The sequence below is a fragment of the Phacochoerus africanus genome, chromosome 3 (assembly GCF_016906955.1).
Source record: "Phacochoerus africanus isolate WHEZ1 chromosome 3, ROS_Pafr_v1, whole genome shotgun sequence".
NCBI lineage: Eukaryota > Metazoa > Chordata > Mammalia > Artiodactyla > Suidae > Phacochoerus > Phacochoerus africanus.
Genome location: NC_062546.1, coordinates 175,922,047 through 175,941,913, shown reverse-complemented (window position 1 = coordinate 175,941,913; position 19,867 = coordinate 175,922,047). Strand labels below are relative to the sequence as shown.

The following is a 19,867-nucleotide window of genomic DNA, read 5'->3' as shown; positions in this document are numbered from 1 at the left end:
GGCTGCTCTCCGCGCTCCGCTCCCCTTTGTTCTGCTCCATTGTGAGCGGCACTTCCTCCTCTGGCGCTTCTTCTCTGCACCCTGGCAGCCTGTGGGGAATTCGTGAAGGGGCTTTTGGTGACTTTTTCTTTCCTGCCCCCCACGCCGGTTTATCTTTTAGGAAGTGAGGAAGTCCTTTGCGCTGCCCCTCCCTCGCGGTTCCCCGCCCCCGGGCCTAGGAGGTAGGTGGAGTGGGAAGTGGCCGGCCCTCCTCCCCACGCTGGCTTCTCAGTCCCCCGCCCCGCTCCTCCTCCAGGAGGCATCTTAACCCAGCGTTCTGGACTTTCACCTCCTGACCGGCCGCGTCCACGCCAGAACGGCAACATGCGACCCTTTCCCTTCTCAGGGGAACCGGCTCCGAACGCCCTGGCTCCGCTAGGCACCAAAGCGAGGGTCGGAGGCCGGCGTGCGGCCCGATCCCGGCCGCCTCGGCGTCCCCGGAGCCAGCGCAAGTGTCGCCGCGACCCTCCCCGTCCCTCGCGCTCGTGTTACCCGGCAGCCCGGCGGCAGCCTCAGCCCCCTTATATAGCCCTCTAAAAATAGCTCGCCTCGCACCGCCTTGTAAGGCAGCAGGGAGATCCGCAGCGCGCCAATCCAAGCCCGTCGCCAGGACCAAGCCCCGCCCCAGGCCTCGCTTCGTGCTCCCCATTGGTCCTCAGTGACTTCATGAGCCCCCTGTTTACCTTACATGGTCACACGCGGCCTAATGGACGCCCTCCTCCGAGATCCCACGGCTGCGCGGAGAGCCGGGCGGAGGGAGGGAGTTTGGGGAGGGGGAAGAGCAGGAGGAGGAGAAAAGGAGGGGGGGAAGACTACAAACTAGCAAGGATGGGGTGGGGGGTGGGGAGGGAAGGAAAGGGGGGGAGAGAAGCGATCGCGAGAAAAAAAAAATGCAACCTCCCAAAATAAAGAGCAAAGATTGCATTAGGAGCGAACAGCGCTGCAGAAATAGATGGCAGCTTCGTGTCAGTGAGTTTGCATCCCCCTTCCTGATCCACGAGCTGGAGTGATTAGAGCCCTGGAAGGGAATTGTTACTCCCGTGGAGAAGTCCCCTTTTCCTGGCAGCCGTCTGCACTGTACACGCTGGATGCCTCTTTCCATCCGCCCCACTCAGTCTCTTTCTCACCTCCTCTCTCCCTCTCTCCTGCATTGATTTTTTTTTTTTTTCCTTTTTAGTTGACTGAAACAAAACAAAACAAAAGGGCCACTGGATGTCTGCCTTCTTGGGGGGTGAGCCAGACAGACTGACAAACAAACAGACCCAACTGTGTTCGGGGGAGGGTTTCTCCTCCCGTTTTGCCCGGCAGCAGCAGCATGGACGTGTTGGCTAGTTATAGTATATTCCAGGAGCTACAACTTGTCCACGACACCGGCTACTTCTCAGCTTTGCCATCCCTGGAGGAGACCTGGCAGCAGGTGAATGATTTAAATTACTTGTGTAAATCGTGTGGTGGCGGCGGAGGCGCAGGGGCTGCGTTGGTGTGGGCTTGGGGTTGAATTTTGTGTTGTTGTTGTTTATTTTTTTCCCCCCTTTTGGCTGTTTGTTATTTTAAATGTTTTCGGAAACAGTCATCTGCTTACCTCTCCACCCACCCCCTAACCCCTTAGTGTGCCGAGCTGAGCAGCCGGTCTGAGCTGCCTGCGTTTCAGTCGCCAACACGCATCCTTGCGCACACGTTGTCAAGCTCAGTGTCCCCCAGCAGAGACCTCCCTAACTTCTGGGGTTCGGAGGAGAGGGTTGGGAAGGTGGTTTGGGTTACAAGTCGTCGCTGGCAGGTACCGCTTCCTTATATGCAGGAGCTCTACCTACTTGAATCTTGAACCTTAAATCTGGTTCATCTCTTTCAACTGTGCTAACGACCGTCAGGTGGAGGGGAGACGGTAGGAGCAAAGCGGAGTGTTTTCCCAGTAATTAGGGAGTATCAGTAAAGAATAGAAACTTGATTTTGAGATTAGAAGGTGGGCAGAAAGAAGAGGAGCCCAGTGATAAGAGATACTTGAGGATATTTCCGAGGAGGACGGGAAGATGTTATCTGTCTCATGCTGAACGTGCATTGTAGGTCTCTCCAGTGCAACGTCTTCAGAAAGAGAACACCTTCTCTATGTGTGTCCTTGCTTCTCTTTTTTTTTGGGGGGGGGGGTCCCTCTCCACTTGGCACAACCTCTGACAAAGGGTGATGTGTACTTCCATGCCTCTGACTTTGTCTTAGAGGACTAGTTAAGAAACTCCTAAGATGCTGAAGGGCACTGATGCCAAGTTGGCTGGGTGTCCCAGTTAGGGGGAAGTGGGGCTGGTGACAAGTTCCCTGGGCTTTGTGAAGTGGAATAAAGAAAGTGCTGGTCAGTGGAAAGTGCTAGATCTGCTGCGGAAATGGTGGTTTTCTCAGTAAGGATTAGGAGCTGCTGAGGGGACATTAAATGCAGGAAAGATGGTGGATGGGGGAGTGGAGGAACACGAGTAGTCTTTCAAAATTCTGCAGTGTGCATCATGGAAAGTCCAAGAAGACGGTTTGAATTTGCACATTGGAAGTGCGAACCTGCACGGTCCGCCTTGGAAAAACGTGCTTGCCCTTGAGGAGGGGCTGCAAGAAGCTTGGTGTGTGGCTGCTCGTGTAACTTCTCCGCTCCGTGACAGCAGCTTGTTAAGGCTAATGAACGGCTGAATTTCCTCTGCCAGTATCCAAAGCGGGATTTGCCAGCTTGAGCCTAGGATGTAACAGTAGCTGCTTTAGGGAGAGAGGTTTGGCTTTTGGTGTAAGGAGCCAATCCTCTCTCTCTGCCATTGTTACTATTTGCTATTCTCCCTTCTGATCTGAGGCTGTGAGTTTCTCCAGGTACTGGCCTCCGGTGTCTCTGCGTCCACACATGCATTCCTGCCCAAGGATGCTGGCTGATGGATTTGACCATCTCCCTCTAAATGCACACACAGCTCAAGCGTTTTCAACATAGGCATTTCTTCAGTGTATCCTTTCCCTCATCCTTAAGGAGACTATCTCACCAAGGGTCTCACTAGAGCTTTTTCGTTCTTTTATTTCACATGCTAATTAAACCAAAAGGTTGCCAGAATTTCATTTTCTGAAATAGTCTTTATTTCACACTGTCAGCCCACTGGTGTCGAATCCGTTTCCTATTAACAACTGTCTAGACAGGTTAGGGAAGAGAATCTGTTGATTTAGTCAGCCTGCCCAAGGCAGCCCTTGTTTGTGACCAACTGTTAAGCAGTGTTGGAGGGAAGAAAGTTGGCTTTATTTGTTACAACGTTCCCTCCTGATGAATCACCCAACTTTGTTTTGGTTCAAGTTTTCACAGTAGTAAAAGCCTGCTTTGGGGAAGGCCTCTCCAGACAAAACCTGCTTTTCTAGATCTGGTTAGACCATCCATGAGAAAGTCTAGATCTGTAAAGAAGCATCACTGGTTTGCTAATTAGAGGATGTATTAGATCTATTGTTTCCTCGGAAGCCTTCTCTGCTTTTCTCTTCCTCCCCTCTTCATCTCACCCCCTTCAGGGAACCTTTAGCTTAGTTTCTGTCTGTAGGCAAAGGACTTTTCACTCTCCCTGCACTTCCCTCCTTCCTTCTTGCCTGAATCCTTTCCAACTGCCAGCTACCCTCACCTTAAAACCCTTTGCCAAGCTCTTTCAGAGGCAGGCCCCTGTTTCCTGCTGAAACAGAACTTGTGAGGACACAGCCCTAAATGAGATATCACTCCAAGGAACCTTCTTCTCTGGACTCTGTAGTCACAAATGCTTTCTGTAAAGGTGACTGGGGCTCTTAAGTTCATGTCGATGACATAACCTCCAACCTCTATCTCTTCCTTCCTCCCTCTCCCTGCCCCCTTCCCTCTTCTGAGTAAAGGAGAGGAGTGTGGTTATATGCAGTCGTTGGTTCCAAATCAGCCATCAGATGGTGAAATTTTAAGGCTCCTCTGCTCAGATCGGCTCAAGAAGGTTGCTGCAAAGAACCCCAGGCAGGAGGAAGTTTCCTCATGCTCTGGGGTAATCAGATTTTAGAGGTCAAATGAGGAGCAATCATTGGATGTACTTCTGAAAGTGAACAGTGTACCTTGAGGAGATGAGCGAAATACAGAGATTCCAATAATCTGATTTGGTTCGTAAGAAAGAGTGGCTTGGATGATAAATCCAAGAACATCTGTGCATTTGAAAATTGAGGATGGACTATTTGAAGATTTTACTTTACACTTTCATCTGAGATAATTGTCTTGCTTAATAGTCAGCGAGCTTGTCATGGCCCTCCTCAGGGGTCATCATTTTGACATTGGAATTTCAGGCGATAATGTCTTAGGCACATACAGCTCCAACTCTGAACATCATTGCCGGTGTAATTTTAAAATCCAGATGGACATCCTGCATTAACAGCTCTCCATTCCTGGGCTCTGACTGCATACTTAAGCACTTGGCCCAAGTAACATCATCCCTGCCTGTCATATAACTGTAAATTACACTGTGCTTATGTGGTCTATTATTTTATGGAATTCAGCTGACGCACAACTCTGAAGGCTACCAGCCTTAGGCTCTTTGAAAACTTGCAGGAAAATTTCCAAGAGCTGTATGAGCAAAAGTGGGAAAAAGTCAAGGGTAGGACGGAAGCTATAGTAGCATATAGGGTACCACTTGATGATGGCTAAAGGGGGACCTGTTCACGAATTTTGTTGCCATTAGAAATCATTTTTCTGGACCTTCTGCTGACTTGGAAAATAAAAGATTTGGTACAGTACTGTTGGTTGTTTTTTCTTTGGGAAGCTACAAAGACTTTTAGAATTTACATACACTTTTTATCCCTAGGCTACTGTTTCATGATTTCCAGTCAAGTAATGATATTCTAAGTCTTATTTGCACTTAGCTTTGCTTCATGCCATTGAGGAGCATGGTATGTTTACTTGAAAACTCTTATGGAATTATGCTTGTTGGTAATGCTGATTCATAATTGGCAGATGGGGTCAGCTTCAGGCCTCCCTTTTGCTTAGAGAAAATTTTCCACTGCTACTGGAAACAAATAAATAAATCATAGAACATTCCTCCCTCCTCCTCCATTCCCCGATTGTTTTAAACTAATGGCATACTTGGCTACTGTAAGAACGACACCCGTCCCAGTAACACCACAATTTCATCTTGGTTTCAGGCACCATGAAACACTTTTTTACAAGGGCCTTTGGTATGAAGCATCTCTGGGGGACAACCTACAAAAATGGTTGCCTTCCAAGAACAGCCTCATGGCGCTAGGGATGGGATTTGATGTGTGAGTTTCATTGCTTCTCCCTCTATATGGGGATAGTGCCTTTGCCTTGCCTTCCACAGGCCTGAGCAGTCAGGGGCTGCCTCAGCCAGAAAGACAAAGCAAACTATAGGGTCCCTGCATTCGCAGGTTTGCCTCTGTCTCCAGTTTGCAGAAAACCTTGTCATGAATTAGAATTTCTTGGCAACAGCACCACCCAGGGAAATTTGTAGACACAAAGGAGCCTTGCTAACCACACTGAAAGGATAAAATAGCTGGCTTTTTTTTTTTTTTTCTCTCTCTCTCTCATATGTGATTTGTGTGCTCTTTAGTTACCATAAATCTATGGGTTTTTTTATTTGAAGCAGTGACTTGGTAGATAAAATTAAAAAAAAAAATTACAACTGCCACTGTTATCCAGATTTTCTTTATAAGGATGCAGTCACTAAATAAATGTAGCTTTTTTGCAAGTGAAAGCACATGTGAATGCCATCAATCACACACTTAGTCTTTCTTTAATAGATTCATTTCCTTGTTGTTTTTAATAGATACATCTTTGTGTAGATTTAGGAGCTCTCAAACATTATCATTGAGCCTACCTGTTTGCAGTTCGGTAGTTTAAAGTGAGTGAATGTTACAATGCAGATATTTTTATTACATTTGTCTTTAGTTGGGGGAATAAAGGAAGTGGTGACTTCTTTGTTCTCCATGAAACTCCCACCCCCTTTCCCTACCCGGAGGAGAACGTGATGTTGGGGTCCAATCCATTTAAAGGGCAGAGCAGAAGATGCACTGTGACACCTCACCCTGAAATGATTTATGTATGGGTATGTCAGAGACCTTCAGTGTTCAAAATGGGCTCTTCCTCTCTCCCAGTCCATTCTAAATATAAATGCCAGGGGGGCTATTTGCCTTTTCACTTAAATGGGAATAGTTTAGAGAAGGTCCTAATGGAGCTTTTAGTAGCCATTGTCTTATAAACCTTCAGATTCTTCCCCCTTCAGAGAATTCCTGTATTTTAACTTTTTGAGCACAAGAAGGCAATGCAGTCTTCTCTAATCATTCTGTGCGTATAGGGGAGAAAAGACAGTTTCCTCTGGCCAGTCCCACCTGGCCCATGTTGATAGGATAGCTGACCAAATGGACTGGCAATCACCCACCATCTCTGCAGTTTGTAGTAGCGTGCAAGGGGTTTTAAATCACCTTTGCTAGACTCCATGATTGGCAAAGGTGGAGAACAGCTCTGTGATTCTGGTTCACTTGGTTTGTCAGTTAGTACGTATGTTGGAATTGGGATTTGCTGAAAGTTTGGGACAGCTCCCTAACATAACCTCAGTGGTGTCAGAAGGGTGAGGGGCAGAGATTTATCACTCTACAAATTAATCCCTTTGTTTTTCCAAATCACCTGAGCACTTGCTTAGCGTAAACAGATGGAAATATTTTAACCCCAATTGCCACATCTTACCCAATGCAGTGATCAGGAAGCTCTGCAAGTACTAATGGTGTTAAAGTCTGTGGAACAAGATACAGCCTCTAATCATTGTTACACGCAGCTTCCACAAGATAAGAAACACTCTTCTCTGCCCGATTACATTGTGTGCTCATTTTAAAACAGCCACAGGAGAAACCAGTCCTTATTCAGTTTAAGAGTTCCCCAAATCAAGTATTGCGTTTCTTGGACAAGCTTTTACCTAAGACTGGTCATGGTCTTGTTCCTTGCCCTTCTTCAGCTTCATTTTCTGTTAATTTGGAGAATCATTTTTCCTGCCCCAGGTCCTTTTTGTTTGTCTCACTTGGTATTTTGTCATGGCACTGAGAACTTGGTCCTGCTGAGTGTATTGTGTCCATTAGAGCAGCTTCCAGCTGCCCCATCCACCATGTGTGTGACAGACGGATGGACAGCTGAGGGTCAGCAGCAGCCTTGAGATGTGGGTCCAGTATCAGCCTCCTGGAGATGGAGTGACTTCTGGTTTCCTAGTGATACCATTGCTGTTTGAGCTGGGAGATGCGCTCAGTCACACCTTGTGGGCTTTTCTCTGTTTATATTAAAATATGGAAAATATTTCACAGTCAGTACTTCATTCCTTAATTCTGCTTATGTTCAAGATACCCTTTGGGTGATGCGAAATTGAATTGGGTGTAGATTCTGCCCTCTATGAGCTTGACTCCAGTAGAGAGAGTGAGCATGTTCAAAATTAAGTAATATAATATTAGAACCCAGTTGCCAAAAAAAGAGATTTTTAAGTCCTGGATTTGAACACTGACCTTTTCTATATTTACCCACTTTGTTACAACCTCGTTTATAAATCATAAAGGAGTTCTGTTCTGCTTTTTTAGCTAATGGCGTATTGGGGCCAGTAGCCCTTTTAGGGCAGATGAGTAGACAGTGTGAATACACATGTCCATCATGGCCAGGAAACAGCATCCATGTCTATGTCATTCGGAAATGATTATAGGTAATTAAAATAATTAATGTAGAGCCATATGCAATATCTATTTCTGAATATGGGTTTATTGATGTTTCCTGAGGGTCATATTGAATGTCAAGCTCCAGTCCTTGTACCAAAGCTAGATGCAGAGTATCTTAGAATTTCAAGTCCTGAAAGGGTCTTGGTTTCTTCGCCAGGACTAAGACTCTTTCAAATGCCCAAATCAGTTTGCTTGCTTTTCATCACACTGTTCTGAATATAATTTGAGTCACTTCTTATCTTTTCTCCTCTCTTTTTCTCTCTCTCCCCTTAAAGGGAGGCAAGAAAGTCCCATTTTTTACTTTGCACAGTACTAGTACATGGAATTTTGGAATTGTCTAGGCCCTAAGCCAAGCTATTGCATATCTTGGAGAAAGCTTGTGTGTGTAATTTAATCTCTTTTACTCTTTTAATAATGTGTGGTAACCTGGAAAATGTATAGTGTACTAAAAAAAAAAGGCAAACAAACAAAAAAAACCCACAAAAGCCCCCAATTAGAATTCCAGACTTATGGGAAAAAACTGCTGTCACTTAAATGATAACAAATGGGGTAAGAAGAAGGAGGTACATTGAGATGGATGCAGTAGGGAGTTGGATGGATGATAGAACTGGGGTTTTATGTGAAAAGCATCAAATGTGAAAGAAATGGTGAGATGCTTTGTCTCTGACAACTTGCCAATAAAGGGACTGCATGGAACTGTAGCAGTAATCATGTGCCAATTCAGGAAAATCTTTCTTGAAGTGTTTTAAAATTTCTTGAGAGGGTTGAATGGGCAGCAGCGAAGTTGTAATGTTTTACAAATTCAAACAAAAAATATTGCACATTGTGATGCATTGGGAAGAGAGTCAACTTCTGCGTTTTTTTTTTTTTTTTTTTTTTTTTCTTCCCCAAGTTCTTTGTGATATTTTCCTGGGTTTCAGGCCCGCTTTTTCGACTTGGAAACATGGAGCTGACAATAAAGTCTTTTGGGGTTGTCCCATGATGACCTCAGCTGAATATGCCCCAAAGCTTGATCTCATCAACTTCTTTCTTCCTTTTCCTGGCTTCCCTATTTCTTTTAATGAGTCACCCTTTCTTCTGTGATCCAGATTTGAAGGTCCAGTCACCATGGCTCCTTTCTTTCCTTTGACTCTAAGCAGTTGAAAAATGCCATTGATTTGGTTCGTACAGTGCTTTGCCATGGTCTTCCACTTTCTTCTCGCTCTGCCATTGTCCCAGGGCAGCCCCATCACTTCCCCTGGACTGACCTGCTGCCTCCATCACCATGTTTCAAACTGCCGGTGGCTCCCTCTCTTGTATCAGATGAGGCCAAATTTTTAAGAGTCAGGATGTTCCAAGACTGGGCCTAGGTAATAGTCACAAGTTTCCCCCCTTGTTACCAGGTGTGGTAATTGCCATCCAAATCGAAGGACTCCTTTTCCTGCTTCTGTCTTCATTCATGTCATTTCCTTCAGTCTTTTCTTTCTTCTTTCCTCTTTCCCACTTTGTCTAGATTCTACCCATCCTTTAACTTTCAGGTGGTTGCCACATCATCCAGCAAACTCCCTCCCTTTCCCTTGGCCAAGAGTAATTACTACTGTTTCTACACTCTTGTGTAGAACTTTTCACTTCCTCATGATGCTTTTCAGTTTTGTCATGTAGTATAGCTTTTCTTTTTCTTTTTTCCTCGTTGCTTTATTTTCCCAGTTAGGTCATATGATTTAGAGCAGAGTCAATGCCTTGGTTGTAATTTCGATAGTAAATTTTTAATATGTAACTATTCAGATTTTTGGAGAGCTTTGCACATGGTAGATATTCAGTATATGATATGACTGTGACATAAGATTTGACTATGCCCGTAGCAATGGTTCCCCACTGTGGCTGCACCCCAGATCAATTAAATCAGTATTCATTTGGGTAGAACCTAGGTGTCAAGGTTTTTTAAAGCTTCTGGGTGACTAATAATGCAGTCAAGGCTTGGAGCCATTAATCTGTAGAGGGTTACTATCAGAGAAGTCACAGTTGCAGATGCCTGCTCCTTATATGGAAATATTTCATTTCATGTATAACTTGGAATCTGAGTGTAACAGGTTTATAATAAAGCGGGACAGTGTTGGTGAATGTACTTCATCCAGTTCCTTAACCAAGTGCAGTTTCATCCTTCTTATTTTGCTTTCCCTTACCCTAAAGTGTTGAATACAGTCTCATTTAGCTCACATTTCCTGTGACCCACTAGAAGTTTGCTTAACCTGGTCAGATTCCACTTCTGGTACCTTTGTGGTGATGGGCATTAAACTCCAGCCATGCCATGCTTCAAATAATTTATTCTCGGCAGGCTTTCGACCATGATTTTCCACTTACCTCAGCCTGCTCTGTGGTTTCAAGGGGGTGGATGTGTGCATGAACATCTGTTGGATGATGCCAGATAGGCATTAGGTAGCAGATCTACATATTTCTTACTGACCTCACTGTTTGCCAGTAGACTCTGTTTATAAAGAGTTTCAAAGGCTCCATGTTTCTAGTAAGAGGAGCAAAAATAAACTGTGGAAGAATTACCACTGAGGACATTCAGGCAAGGAGGCTGCCTCCTCATCCATAGAAGGCTTAGCTCTTGTCGTAATGACTGTGGGCATGCAGTGATGTTCACAAAGAAGCCTTAGAAAGGCCTCTATTTCAAACTGTGATGTTTGCAGAAATGGATGTACTGTAGCTACATCCTTTCATCTATAAACTGTCTTTGATGGGGGTATAGTTGGCAAGAGAGAACATCATGAGAGGAGCTCAGAGCAGGGTTGAAGGATGTCTTTTGGAAAGCTCAACCCAGCTGTGAAAACGGCAATTAGCCATGGAGCAATTGCTCTGCAAGGCAGTGCCTGCCTGCTCCTGACCCCGCTTTCAGGCTCACCTTCCCGAGCCGAGGAGGCAGGAATTCAATGGGGTGGTCATAGAGCTGCCTCTTATTTTTGGAGAGGCGGCAGATTCGCTCAGCCTACAAAGGAGTGGAAATAGATTCCCCCACCCCTACCTTTTGAGCTCCTAGTGTTTGTCCATGTTGCCACTACAGACCCTGTTAATAGCACACAGTTCCTGCCTGAGGGGTGAAGGGTGTCTTCCATGAGGAGGCCCCTCTGCAGAACTGGTTCTCCTGTGAGCTTCCTGAGATGCTGCTCAATGTCAGCCTTAGTCTCTGGCTTTGGTTTCTGTGTCCCAAGATGGTTTGGCCCTCACCTGAGCATTTGCCTCCCTGTATTAAGGTTCTTGCTTTCTTTCATATGGACCACGAGATGAATTCCTCTGTGATGGGGACATTCATGTTGGCTGGTGAGAGTCTAACAAACATCTGTGTTGAGCTTTTGCTCCCAAGGACTCGGGGTGTTTTGCTCAGGATCTCTTGTCATTGGCACATTCTTTCTGTAACTAAGGAACAGGCAGGTATTACAGAATTTCCCATCCAGAGGTGAGAAAATTGGGGCAGAGGAAGATTAAGCAAGTTGTGTTAATGTGGCTGCAGAGCAAATGAGTTGCAAAACCGGTGGTGGAACACACTTTCCTCTTCAAGACTTTTGCCACTTGGCTCTTCTGCCTATGAGCATAATAAGCATCATCATAATGTCTAGTATCTATCTAATACTTCCTAGAGGTGATCTCATCTAAGAACCTTACATGCATCATTTCATTCAATCCTCACACTAACCCTGTGAGATGCATAGTCTGCTTATCCCCATTTTATAGATGGAGACACTGAGGTGAGGGTTATTAAATGACTTGCCTAAAGTCACACCCCTTGGAAGTAGCTGAGCCAGAGTGCACACCCAGGCAGTATGCTCAGGACTCTGAATTTTTACTTTTCGACTGTCTCCAGTTTAGGCAGGAGACACTGAGGCAGAAGCTGAAGGTCATGGCTGGAACTCAGTGGAGCTGAACAACTCTCCTCTTTCTGGGCCTTGGTTTTCTCATCTGAAAGAGAACTGGGCTGTGCTAGGTCTCCTTAAGGTCATAATGTTTGTGGTAGTCACATCATACGAGGCGCTGAAATCAGGCACAGCTGGAGAAAGATGAGAAAGTCCCCGTCTCTGAGTCTCCTTCTGTCATCAGTGGAAAGGAGTTAATAATACCTAGGTAAGGGCAGGCCTGTGGGCTCTCTGCCCCAGGGTCTGGCACATAGTACTGACTCAACAAGTGCTCTTTCCTTCCCTATTTCCAGCCATTCTTCCTCCCATTAAAAATAGTACAGAGTGGCACAATGCCTTTTTTAACATCGCTGGTCTCTCTAGGATCTCAGTGATTCTGATGGAAGGTGGGCCCAGGGCGAGGGCTGACCATGTAACATGGTATTCCTCTGCCCATCCCACAGAGCAGCTCTCTTGAAGTCACTTGTACTTGGAAGTGGGGCAGCAATATCCATTGTCCCCAGAAACTCAGGCTCCTTTAACATCCTTGGAGTTTGCTTGGCTTGTTCACACAAATGTCCAACCCCTTCCCTTTCTTTCTGGTCTTACTTGTGACTTCTCTTAAGTTTTTCCAGCACACGGTTATTTTTCCTTAAGAGCCAGAATTAGGCACATATACTGTAATACATTGCTGGTTTCTACACCTGCTTTTTCTGCCTTACCTGATGACTGAGCTTACGGCAGCTTATGAGAGTGAATCAGGTTTTATGAGATCTATAAATATCTCTGATAGGATTTTTATTTCATTTTCCCCCTTCAAATAAGACATAATGGAAGCACTCACGTACATAGGGAATATTCTTTCTGTGATAAAGTGGGTGTTTTTGAATTGGCCTCTGAAAAAGCAATGATTTGATGTGGTTGTTCATGTTGGGAGTTTTATGGGGGAGGGGGAAGAATCTTGCATATGCTGCTATAAAACTCTAAGATTATTTCCTCATATGGAAGGTTTAGCCCAACACCTATGGAGAGATTTATTTCAGAGATGCCAGCCTGTGGGCAGACTGCATTTCCTCCTTCCGAGGAGTGTGTATTTGTGTTTTCTTAGGTTCATGGAAGCCAGGGAGGAAAGTCCCATTCCTGGCAGGAGAGGGGCTCCCAGCAAGAACGCTTCCAGTTCTTTGTCTTGTCTGCTTCCAGCTGCCCCCAGGGAGGCCGTGCGCACCCTTCCCTACACTTCATGGATTTCCTAGGAAGATTTCACACTAGGTAATATATCTCAATGAGATTTTTCCCCTCCCTTGGAGTTTCACTTTTAAAAAAAGAGTCTTAAGCTTATCCAATTTTTTAAAAAATGTACACTCACCAATACGAAGCAAAGAAAGGATTTTTGTTACCTTGCTCTTTGAGGAGTACCTGAAAGAACCTTGAGCATATAACTTTAAAGAATCCATTAAAAAAAAAAGTGTAAGAGTTCTGTGTACCTCATTTTTCCTCTCTGGAAAATGGAAGTCAGGAGCTCCATTTGCCATCTTACTCAGGACCATTGTGACAGAGTTAATTATGGATTTAACAATTATTTGTGAAAAATCGAATATCTGACTCTGCTTTGGTTTTTTGTTTTTTTTCACAACCTTTTCTGGCACACATCTTCCCCCAATTCTCATTACCTTTGTGTTTTAACTAGATGATAATGTAGTTTAACCTCTGAAAGAATAAACTGTGTCAATTTAGTACACCTGACCCAAAGGCATGAAGGATTTTTGCTTTAATGTCATTTAATTTTTTCTATTGAACGTCATCTCAGTGTGTAACATAACCCTGGTGTTTTGGCTGTCCTGCATACACACAACTCCTGCTCCGTGCCTATCATCAAATAACGTGACTTCTCTGGTCCTCAGTTTCGTCATGGGTGTACAGTAGGGTAGAGTCAGGAACAGTCAGATGACCAGAGATTACAAACAAGAAGCTCCTAGGCAAACTGGCTTCAAGAGCTGTTTGTTTGCCCAGCATACATACTACAATTTTCTTTTTAATTGGAATGCTTTTAGACAGATCATGTATTCCTCAATGAACTGTATCCCCTCTATTTCTACCTCGGTTTATTTCTGATCCCTGGCCAGGTAAGCATGCATTTGGCCTGGTGACCCCCAGACCGGCAGCTCTCTGAGTTACCTTCCCCTCCAAAATGCTATGGTGCGTGGACAGCCTTTATTTCTTTTTCAGTCTCAAGCCGGCTTGATTTCAACCCTTTACCTAGAATCCACTTTCATTTCTTTGTAGATTTCTCGGCCTTGTTGAATGTCTTTGTTTGGGATTCTCTTTTATAAAGCAGCTTCCAAATTGCATCTCAATTTCTCCTCGTCATCCAGGTTCTGTTGTAGATCATCGAAATCTGGGATGGAAAAGACCATCTGCTTTCCCCACTCCCCGCCTGGGCTGAGCAGTTGCTGCAGAGCGTGTTTATTCCTTATTGGTATTTGCAACATTTTCCAATTTGGAAACTGACTCTAAGTTTCCTAAGCTTGCAGCCTCTTCTTGGTGGAAGTGGGAGTAAAATGGGACAATACCAAACAAAAAGTCCTTTTGGTCAGACAGCCCTCATTAACAAATGCCTGCCATTGTCACGGTTTCTTTTGTCACTCTGAGACCCAACTGGTCAGTGGTGGGAAAAACTCCTTTCTGTGGAAGAAAAGCATGTAACCATTTCTGAGGTTTCTTAGTCTTGACATAGAAGCATGTGGTACAGAATCCCATTAAGTGCTTTAACTGCTTATTTTTCATGGCAGTGGACTTTATATGACTTGTTTCACTGAGGAAGTGATGCTTTTTGTGTGAAGAACTCCAGGGCATTATAATAAAGTACTGTCTTGAGAATCAAGTAATTTGCTTTCTTCCTACCCTTGGCACTCCAGTACTGCCAGCAAGCACTTGGCCTTCATTTTCTAATGCTTTCAGGATGCTATTCTACATTAGGGGTGTTTAAAAAAATGTATTCTTTTGTCTTGGCTCCCTGATATTACTAAGGATATCATTTAGGTTGACCAGATGGTGATTTTCAGGGTCATTCTTTTCCCGTTATAAAAGCTAGCCATTCTTTTGAATTGCTTGATGCTGGGGGTTCCTCCTTCTTTCTCCAATCTCCAATTACTTTTTCTTTCTTTTTTTCCTTTTTAAAAAACTTCTGAGTGCTAAGTCATTCTCTCGTTAACATGTATTTATTAATTTTTAAGTTAATAGCTGTTTATCTCACTGTGTGAATTAGCTGTTAAAATATTTCTGAAAAATATCTCTAGAAAGGAGAAAAGAAAGATAGAAAATAAAGAAAAAGAAGAAAAAGAAAGACGGACAGACATTATGTGGACTTTAAATGTCCTTGCACATTTTTTCTGTGAAAGAGAAGCAGAATGCCAACCATTTGTCTTCCTACCCAAGATGTGCCTGCCTACTTTTTCCTCCTGTTTTTGCATTTATGATCTCTTTTTTACGCTCCCTATTAGAGACTAGGATTTTACAGTAGTAGAATTTGAGGACCATTAGACATCTCACTGCAATCCCTTGTCCTCCTCAATTTGCAGATAACCTGCCTGAGCTTTAGAGATCATTATTTAAGTCCAAGCCAGTATTGGACCTTCAAGGATTGTGAGCCCCTTTTCAATATTTTAAATGCATTCACATGTTAACCAAAGGCACAGTGCAGCTTGGCTCAAGGCAGTGCTTTTCAGAGGGTGGGCTGTACCCCTTGGGCTTCTGGAGCACAGCGTTAAATAACAACAGAATCACTGCGGGAGGGAGTATTATTCCCTTTTCAGTTTTCTTTCAATCCTTCTAACTCTTGGAGGAAAACTCAGCTTTGTGGTAGTGTGTCTTTAAGGCTTTGCGATGTTTCCTTCTCCTCCTCCTCCTCCTCTGTCTCTTGGTCCATCCCTCCTCCCACCTCCTTCCCTCCCTCCCCCATCCGCCCTTCCTTATTTTTCCTTTCTTCCCTCCCTCCCTACTTTCTTCCTTTCTTCTTTCCTTCCTTTCTCTCTCCCTCTCTGTCTCTCTCTCTTTCTTATACAGAAAGAGCAGATCTCAGACCCAGAGCTTTAGATTGGCAAACATCCAGCTAAAAGTTAATAGTATCATTTTGGTTTTATTGTTTTTAGTTTTATGATTATCTTTTAGTGATGAACATTTACAGGAAGTATATTTTAAAATATATGCACCCTTAATACATAGTGCCTTAGTGAGGCAATTAAAAATGAAAATAATAGGGAAATGATTATACAGATGGAATGCTGATTGGTGAAAATGCATGAAGGTGGAATGAACTGAAGTTTGAGGGATGCTGGTGTGGTAGAAAGATCAAGGGACTTGGAGTCAGAAAACTGGAATTTAGTCCTGACTTTGTAAGTATAAACCGGGGGCAAATTGCTAAACTGCATTTTCCCCATCTGCACTGTGAGGTTTATAATAATAGGATTGTTATAATCAAATGATATATGGCTGTGAAAGTGCTTTGTAAACTGTCACATGCCATATAATGTTATTGTTTTCTATTCTGTGGTAGTGAAGGCTTTTGTTTCAAACCTTAGACTAGCACTCCTGGTTGACTTTTTCCTCCTTATGATTTCTGTTCAGTTTTCCGAGCTGGAGTATAGTGGCTTCTTACTTGTTCAAGTGGGGCTCTTACTTGTGTCTTTCTTAGTTATGGAACTTTGAAAAGTTTCTGTACTGGTTGTCTAAAAGTGCGGACATAAAACTCTCTCATTTCTTTGGGTGTGTGTTACCTTTTAAATAAATTTTGAAAAAGTAAACATACTGTCTACCTATAGTTTATAGTGTGTCAAAACTTCTGAATTAAGGTAATATTCTTGGCTTAAATTTTTAAGACACATTTTAAAAAATTGAAATATTTTACCATACTTATGAAACAATTAATTTACATTTGTGTGTGTGTTGGTTCCCACAGATGAAGGAAGTTTGGGTTTTATGTGGAAGGGCGAAGCCTGGGGACAGCTTGCTTCTGCAAGTGGAAGTTTGTGTGGTTAAAATGACTGATTAACAATGTCTGTCACATGTTGTTAGATGATAAGAAGCTGGGGACTTGCCTGGATAGGAAGTCTGAGACTTACCAGGACTGCTTAGCTGACTTCCAGGGAAACCCAGCTTGTGCTACACAGGAATTGGAGTGACTGGGCAGCATGTGTGCTCTCTGGGACATGGGCCTTTATCCTGGCCTGAGGCAACTCTGGCAGGCGATATCTGTCCTTGTCTCTCTGACATGAGCACCATGCCGCCTACGTTGGTCAAGCCCCATGAACTCTTCAGCTAAGGATGCTCAGATTGCCATGCTGCTTAAGATGGGTACCAAAGCAATAAGAATTTGGGAGCCCACAGTGTCCAAAGGCCCACTCTCCTACTGCCTCATCTGTAGCCCTGGTAGAAATGAAGGCACCTCTGGATCTCTCCTGGTGAGAGGACCGCCAAGGTTTCAGCACATCTCTTTTTGGGGTTGAGTAGCTCTGTTTCTATACATCCCTTCCAAGTGAAGGTTTGAAGCTAGGGTGGCCCTTGGGAGCCACTCCTGGCATGGGCCTCTCTTGCTCCGCCTGTGTGGGTCAGATGGCAGGCGTGGCCCTCCCCTCACCCTTGGTAGAGTTGGATGTGGTCCCTGAAGCTCACGGCTTCCAGTTTGCCCTGGCTCCAGACGTTCAAGGGGAAATGGAGATGGAGAGGGACAGGAATCTGCTTCTGTAGGGATTCATCAGGACATACCTTTGGCTCAACCTCCCACATGAGAAATTTGATTCTGGGGTCAGGAATGTGACAAAACACTCGACTATGCAGCTGGATTTTTGCCATCCATGTGATTTGCAGGGAAGTGTGGCCATAAAATGCTTGAGATCATGAATTGGATGGACTCCCCATCTGGAGGGCCATACCTTTCTCTGCAAAATTAAGTATTTATAGACTTTTAAGGTTTAGTTTTGGTTTTTTTAAAAAAGGATGGAAACTCACTCAGCTATTAAAAGAAAACCATAATTTGCTTTGGATCTAGTGGTAACATTTTTAAGTTCACAACAAATAGCTTCATGGGAAAACATTGTTTTATTCTTTAAAGAAAATCAAACCCATCCTGAGACATTTCAGGGACCAACCGATGCTACAGCCAGGGTCAGCGAGCACCGTGGAAGCAGCAGAGGCCCAGACCTGGTGTTGGCTCTGACATTGTCAGAGAGCTTTGTCATCACCTGTCACTCCTTGTCCTCTCACTTTCAGGTTCCTTCACTGTGGCTTTCCCCACCAAGCACTGACTTGTTTCATTTTAAAAACACTTTTTATTTCGAAATAGTTATAGACTCATAGTAAGTGGCAAAAATAATACACAGAGTCCCATGTTTCCCCCAGTGGCGACATCTTATATCGCTGTCAGATGTCTTAGCTGTTACGAGGCCCTTGCTGTGGAGCAGTGGGGTGGTTGTGATCAGAGGGAACACCTTGGAAAGAAAGGGCGAAGGCCTTACAGGGCAAAGGGAACTATGGGCAGGGCTGGAGGGGGGCTTGAGAAAGAGTCAGACCATCCCCTCCCCAGCCTCTTTGCACCTGGGGCCTTACAGCTATTGCAATGAAAAGCCAATTACCTTCTGTGTAAATGAGAAAAAGGAAGAAATAAAACTCTCTATGATATGTGCTGATTTGCATAACATTTCAAATAAAAAGATATACATACATACTTATTGACAGTTTTAGGGAGGAGGAGAGGGTGCTGGGAGATAGAAAAGGGAGATTTTACTTTTTATACCTTTTCTGCTCTGTTTAAATGTTTTTGACCTTCACGTATGTTCATTGCTTTTAATTTTTTAAGAGAAGTCCTGGTGATGGAGTGATGGGCCACTTATATTTTTGTCGTTTTATACACACACACACACACACACACACACACACGGGTTTTTTTGGTTTTATGTTCAAATAAATTTAAAATATACCAGGTTTCTTGAGAGGATCGATACTTTGCACTGTTGACAGTTGTCTATAATTATACCACGATTGCTGTTCTTTTAGTGGGGCCAATAAATTAATCCCACTTCCTCACTCCCTAATCTATTTGAGAAAATAGATACAGGAACCAGAGAGATAAAGGTTGTGTCAGCTTTAAAATTGATAAAGCTGGATTTAGACCAATTGCCATCTCATTCCAGCTTCCCAGTATTTACCCCGTTCCCTCCCCTGCTGGCTTGTGGGCAGACCCATGCATGGGGAAGTCTGTGTTCCACCGAACAGCAGGTCCTGCCTACCTGGCCCCTCAGTGCTTCCCCAAAACAGGGGGCAACTGCCTTCCAGGAAGAGATCAGGATGAGGAGAGAGGAATGCGGGTTGCAGTGTTTTTTCTTAATGTTTTTTCTTCCAGTATCACCCACCATTTCCTTTCTCGGGCAGGAGTGGGAGAGGGAATCAAAGGAAGTTTGGAAACTTTATTTCCAGGATATTCAGCGAGGTATTTACTTCTGAAAGAGGGAGTCCTGTGTCTGCCGAATTCTGGAGGAGAGGAGGGAGGAGCAAGCTCAGCAAGGGGAAGGACTCAGGGTGCAGAAGGCAGGCAGGAAGCAGCAGTGATGCTTTTACTTTGGTCTGATGCAGGGAAAGGGCTCCAGGGTACTTTGTCCTACATACTGGTCTTTGAGGAACACTTGGCCAGAAGGAGACTGGGAGCAGTCAGGGAAGGGGGATGACCCAGAGAGTGTTCGGATCTAGCGTGTCCTGAATTCCCCCCACCTCATCCTGCAAGTGAAAATGGAAAGAGTTTGAGGGCTATAGGCAGGAAGCCTCAGTGGAAGAGTGGGAGAGATGGAGAGATGACAGCAGAAGAACCCTGTGTTTCCAAGACACACTGGCCGTGGAGACTGCTTTGTCCCTTGACAGTCCACTTGCCTCTTCTTGGCCACTTTCCATCAGAACAGAACTCACCCCTGGTCCTTGAAGTCAGCTGGCTCTTGTGGATCAGAAGCTGCCATCTACCAACAAGGGATGAAGGCATTGGAATAGTCAGACTCATCCATAGTAACCCACTGGGATTCTTGAAAAGAAAATAGAGAGCGCTCAGTTTTATAGTTGTGCTTCATTTCTCTTCTGTTAATTTTTGTGGTGTTCTCTTTCTTTAGGATTTTCTCAGGGATACCTTGTTGATGAATAGTTGTTAGTGATTCTTCTTGTGATGAGGAGTGAAGTCAGAAGCCGTCTATGTTGCCATCTTGGTGACGTCACTCTCCTGGTTC

At 44.3% G+C, this 19,867-nt stretch overlaps 1 protein-coding gene across 9 annotated transcripts in view; it reads left to right on the top strand.

Moving 5' to 3' along the window:
* KLF7 (KLF transcription factor 7) overlaps positions 1–19,867 on the top strand; it is a 295,552-nt gene that overhangs the window by 201,809 nt on the left and 73,876 nt on the right. For 4 of the 9 annotated variants that reach the window (XR_007134073.1, XR_007134072.1, XM_047773346.1 and 1 more), the window contains exon 1: positions 905–1,456. Coding sequence is in view for 7 of the 9 variants with exons in the window: in XM_047773346.1 (XP_047629302.1) it covers positions 1,355–1,456 (102 nt within the window). In the remaining 2 variants the exon portion in view is untranslated. Of the gene's footprint in view, positions 1–73; positions 222–895; positions 1,457–19,867 lie in introns of those variants that run through there. The other 5 variants (XM_047773340.1, XM_047773341.1, XM_047773342.1 and 2 more) reach the window with 3 other exon arrangements.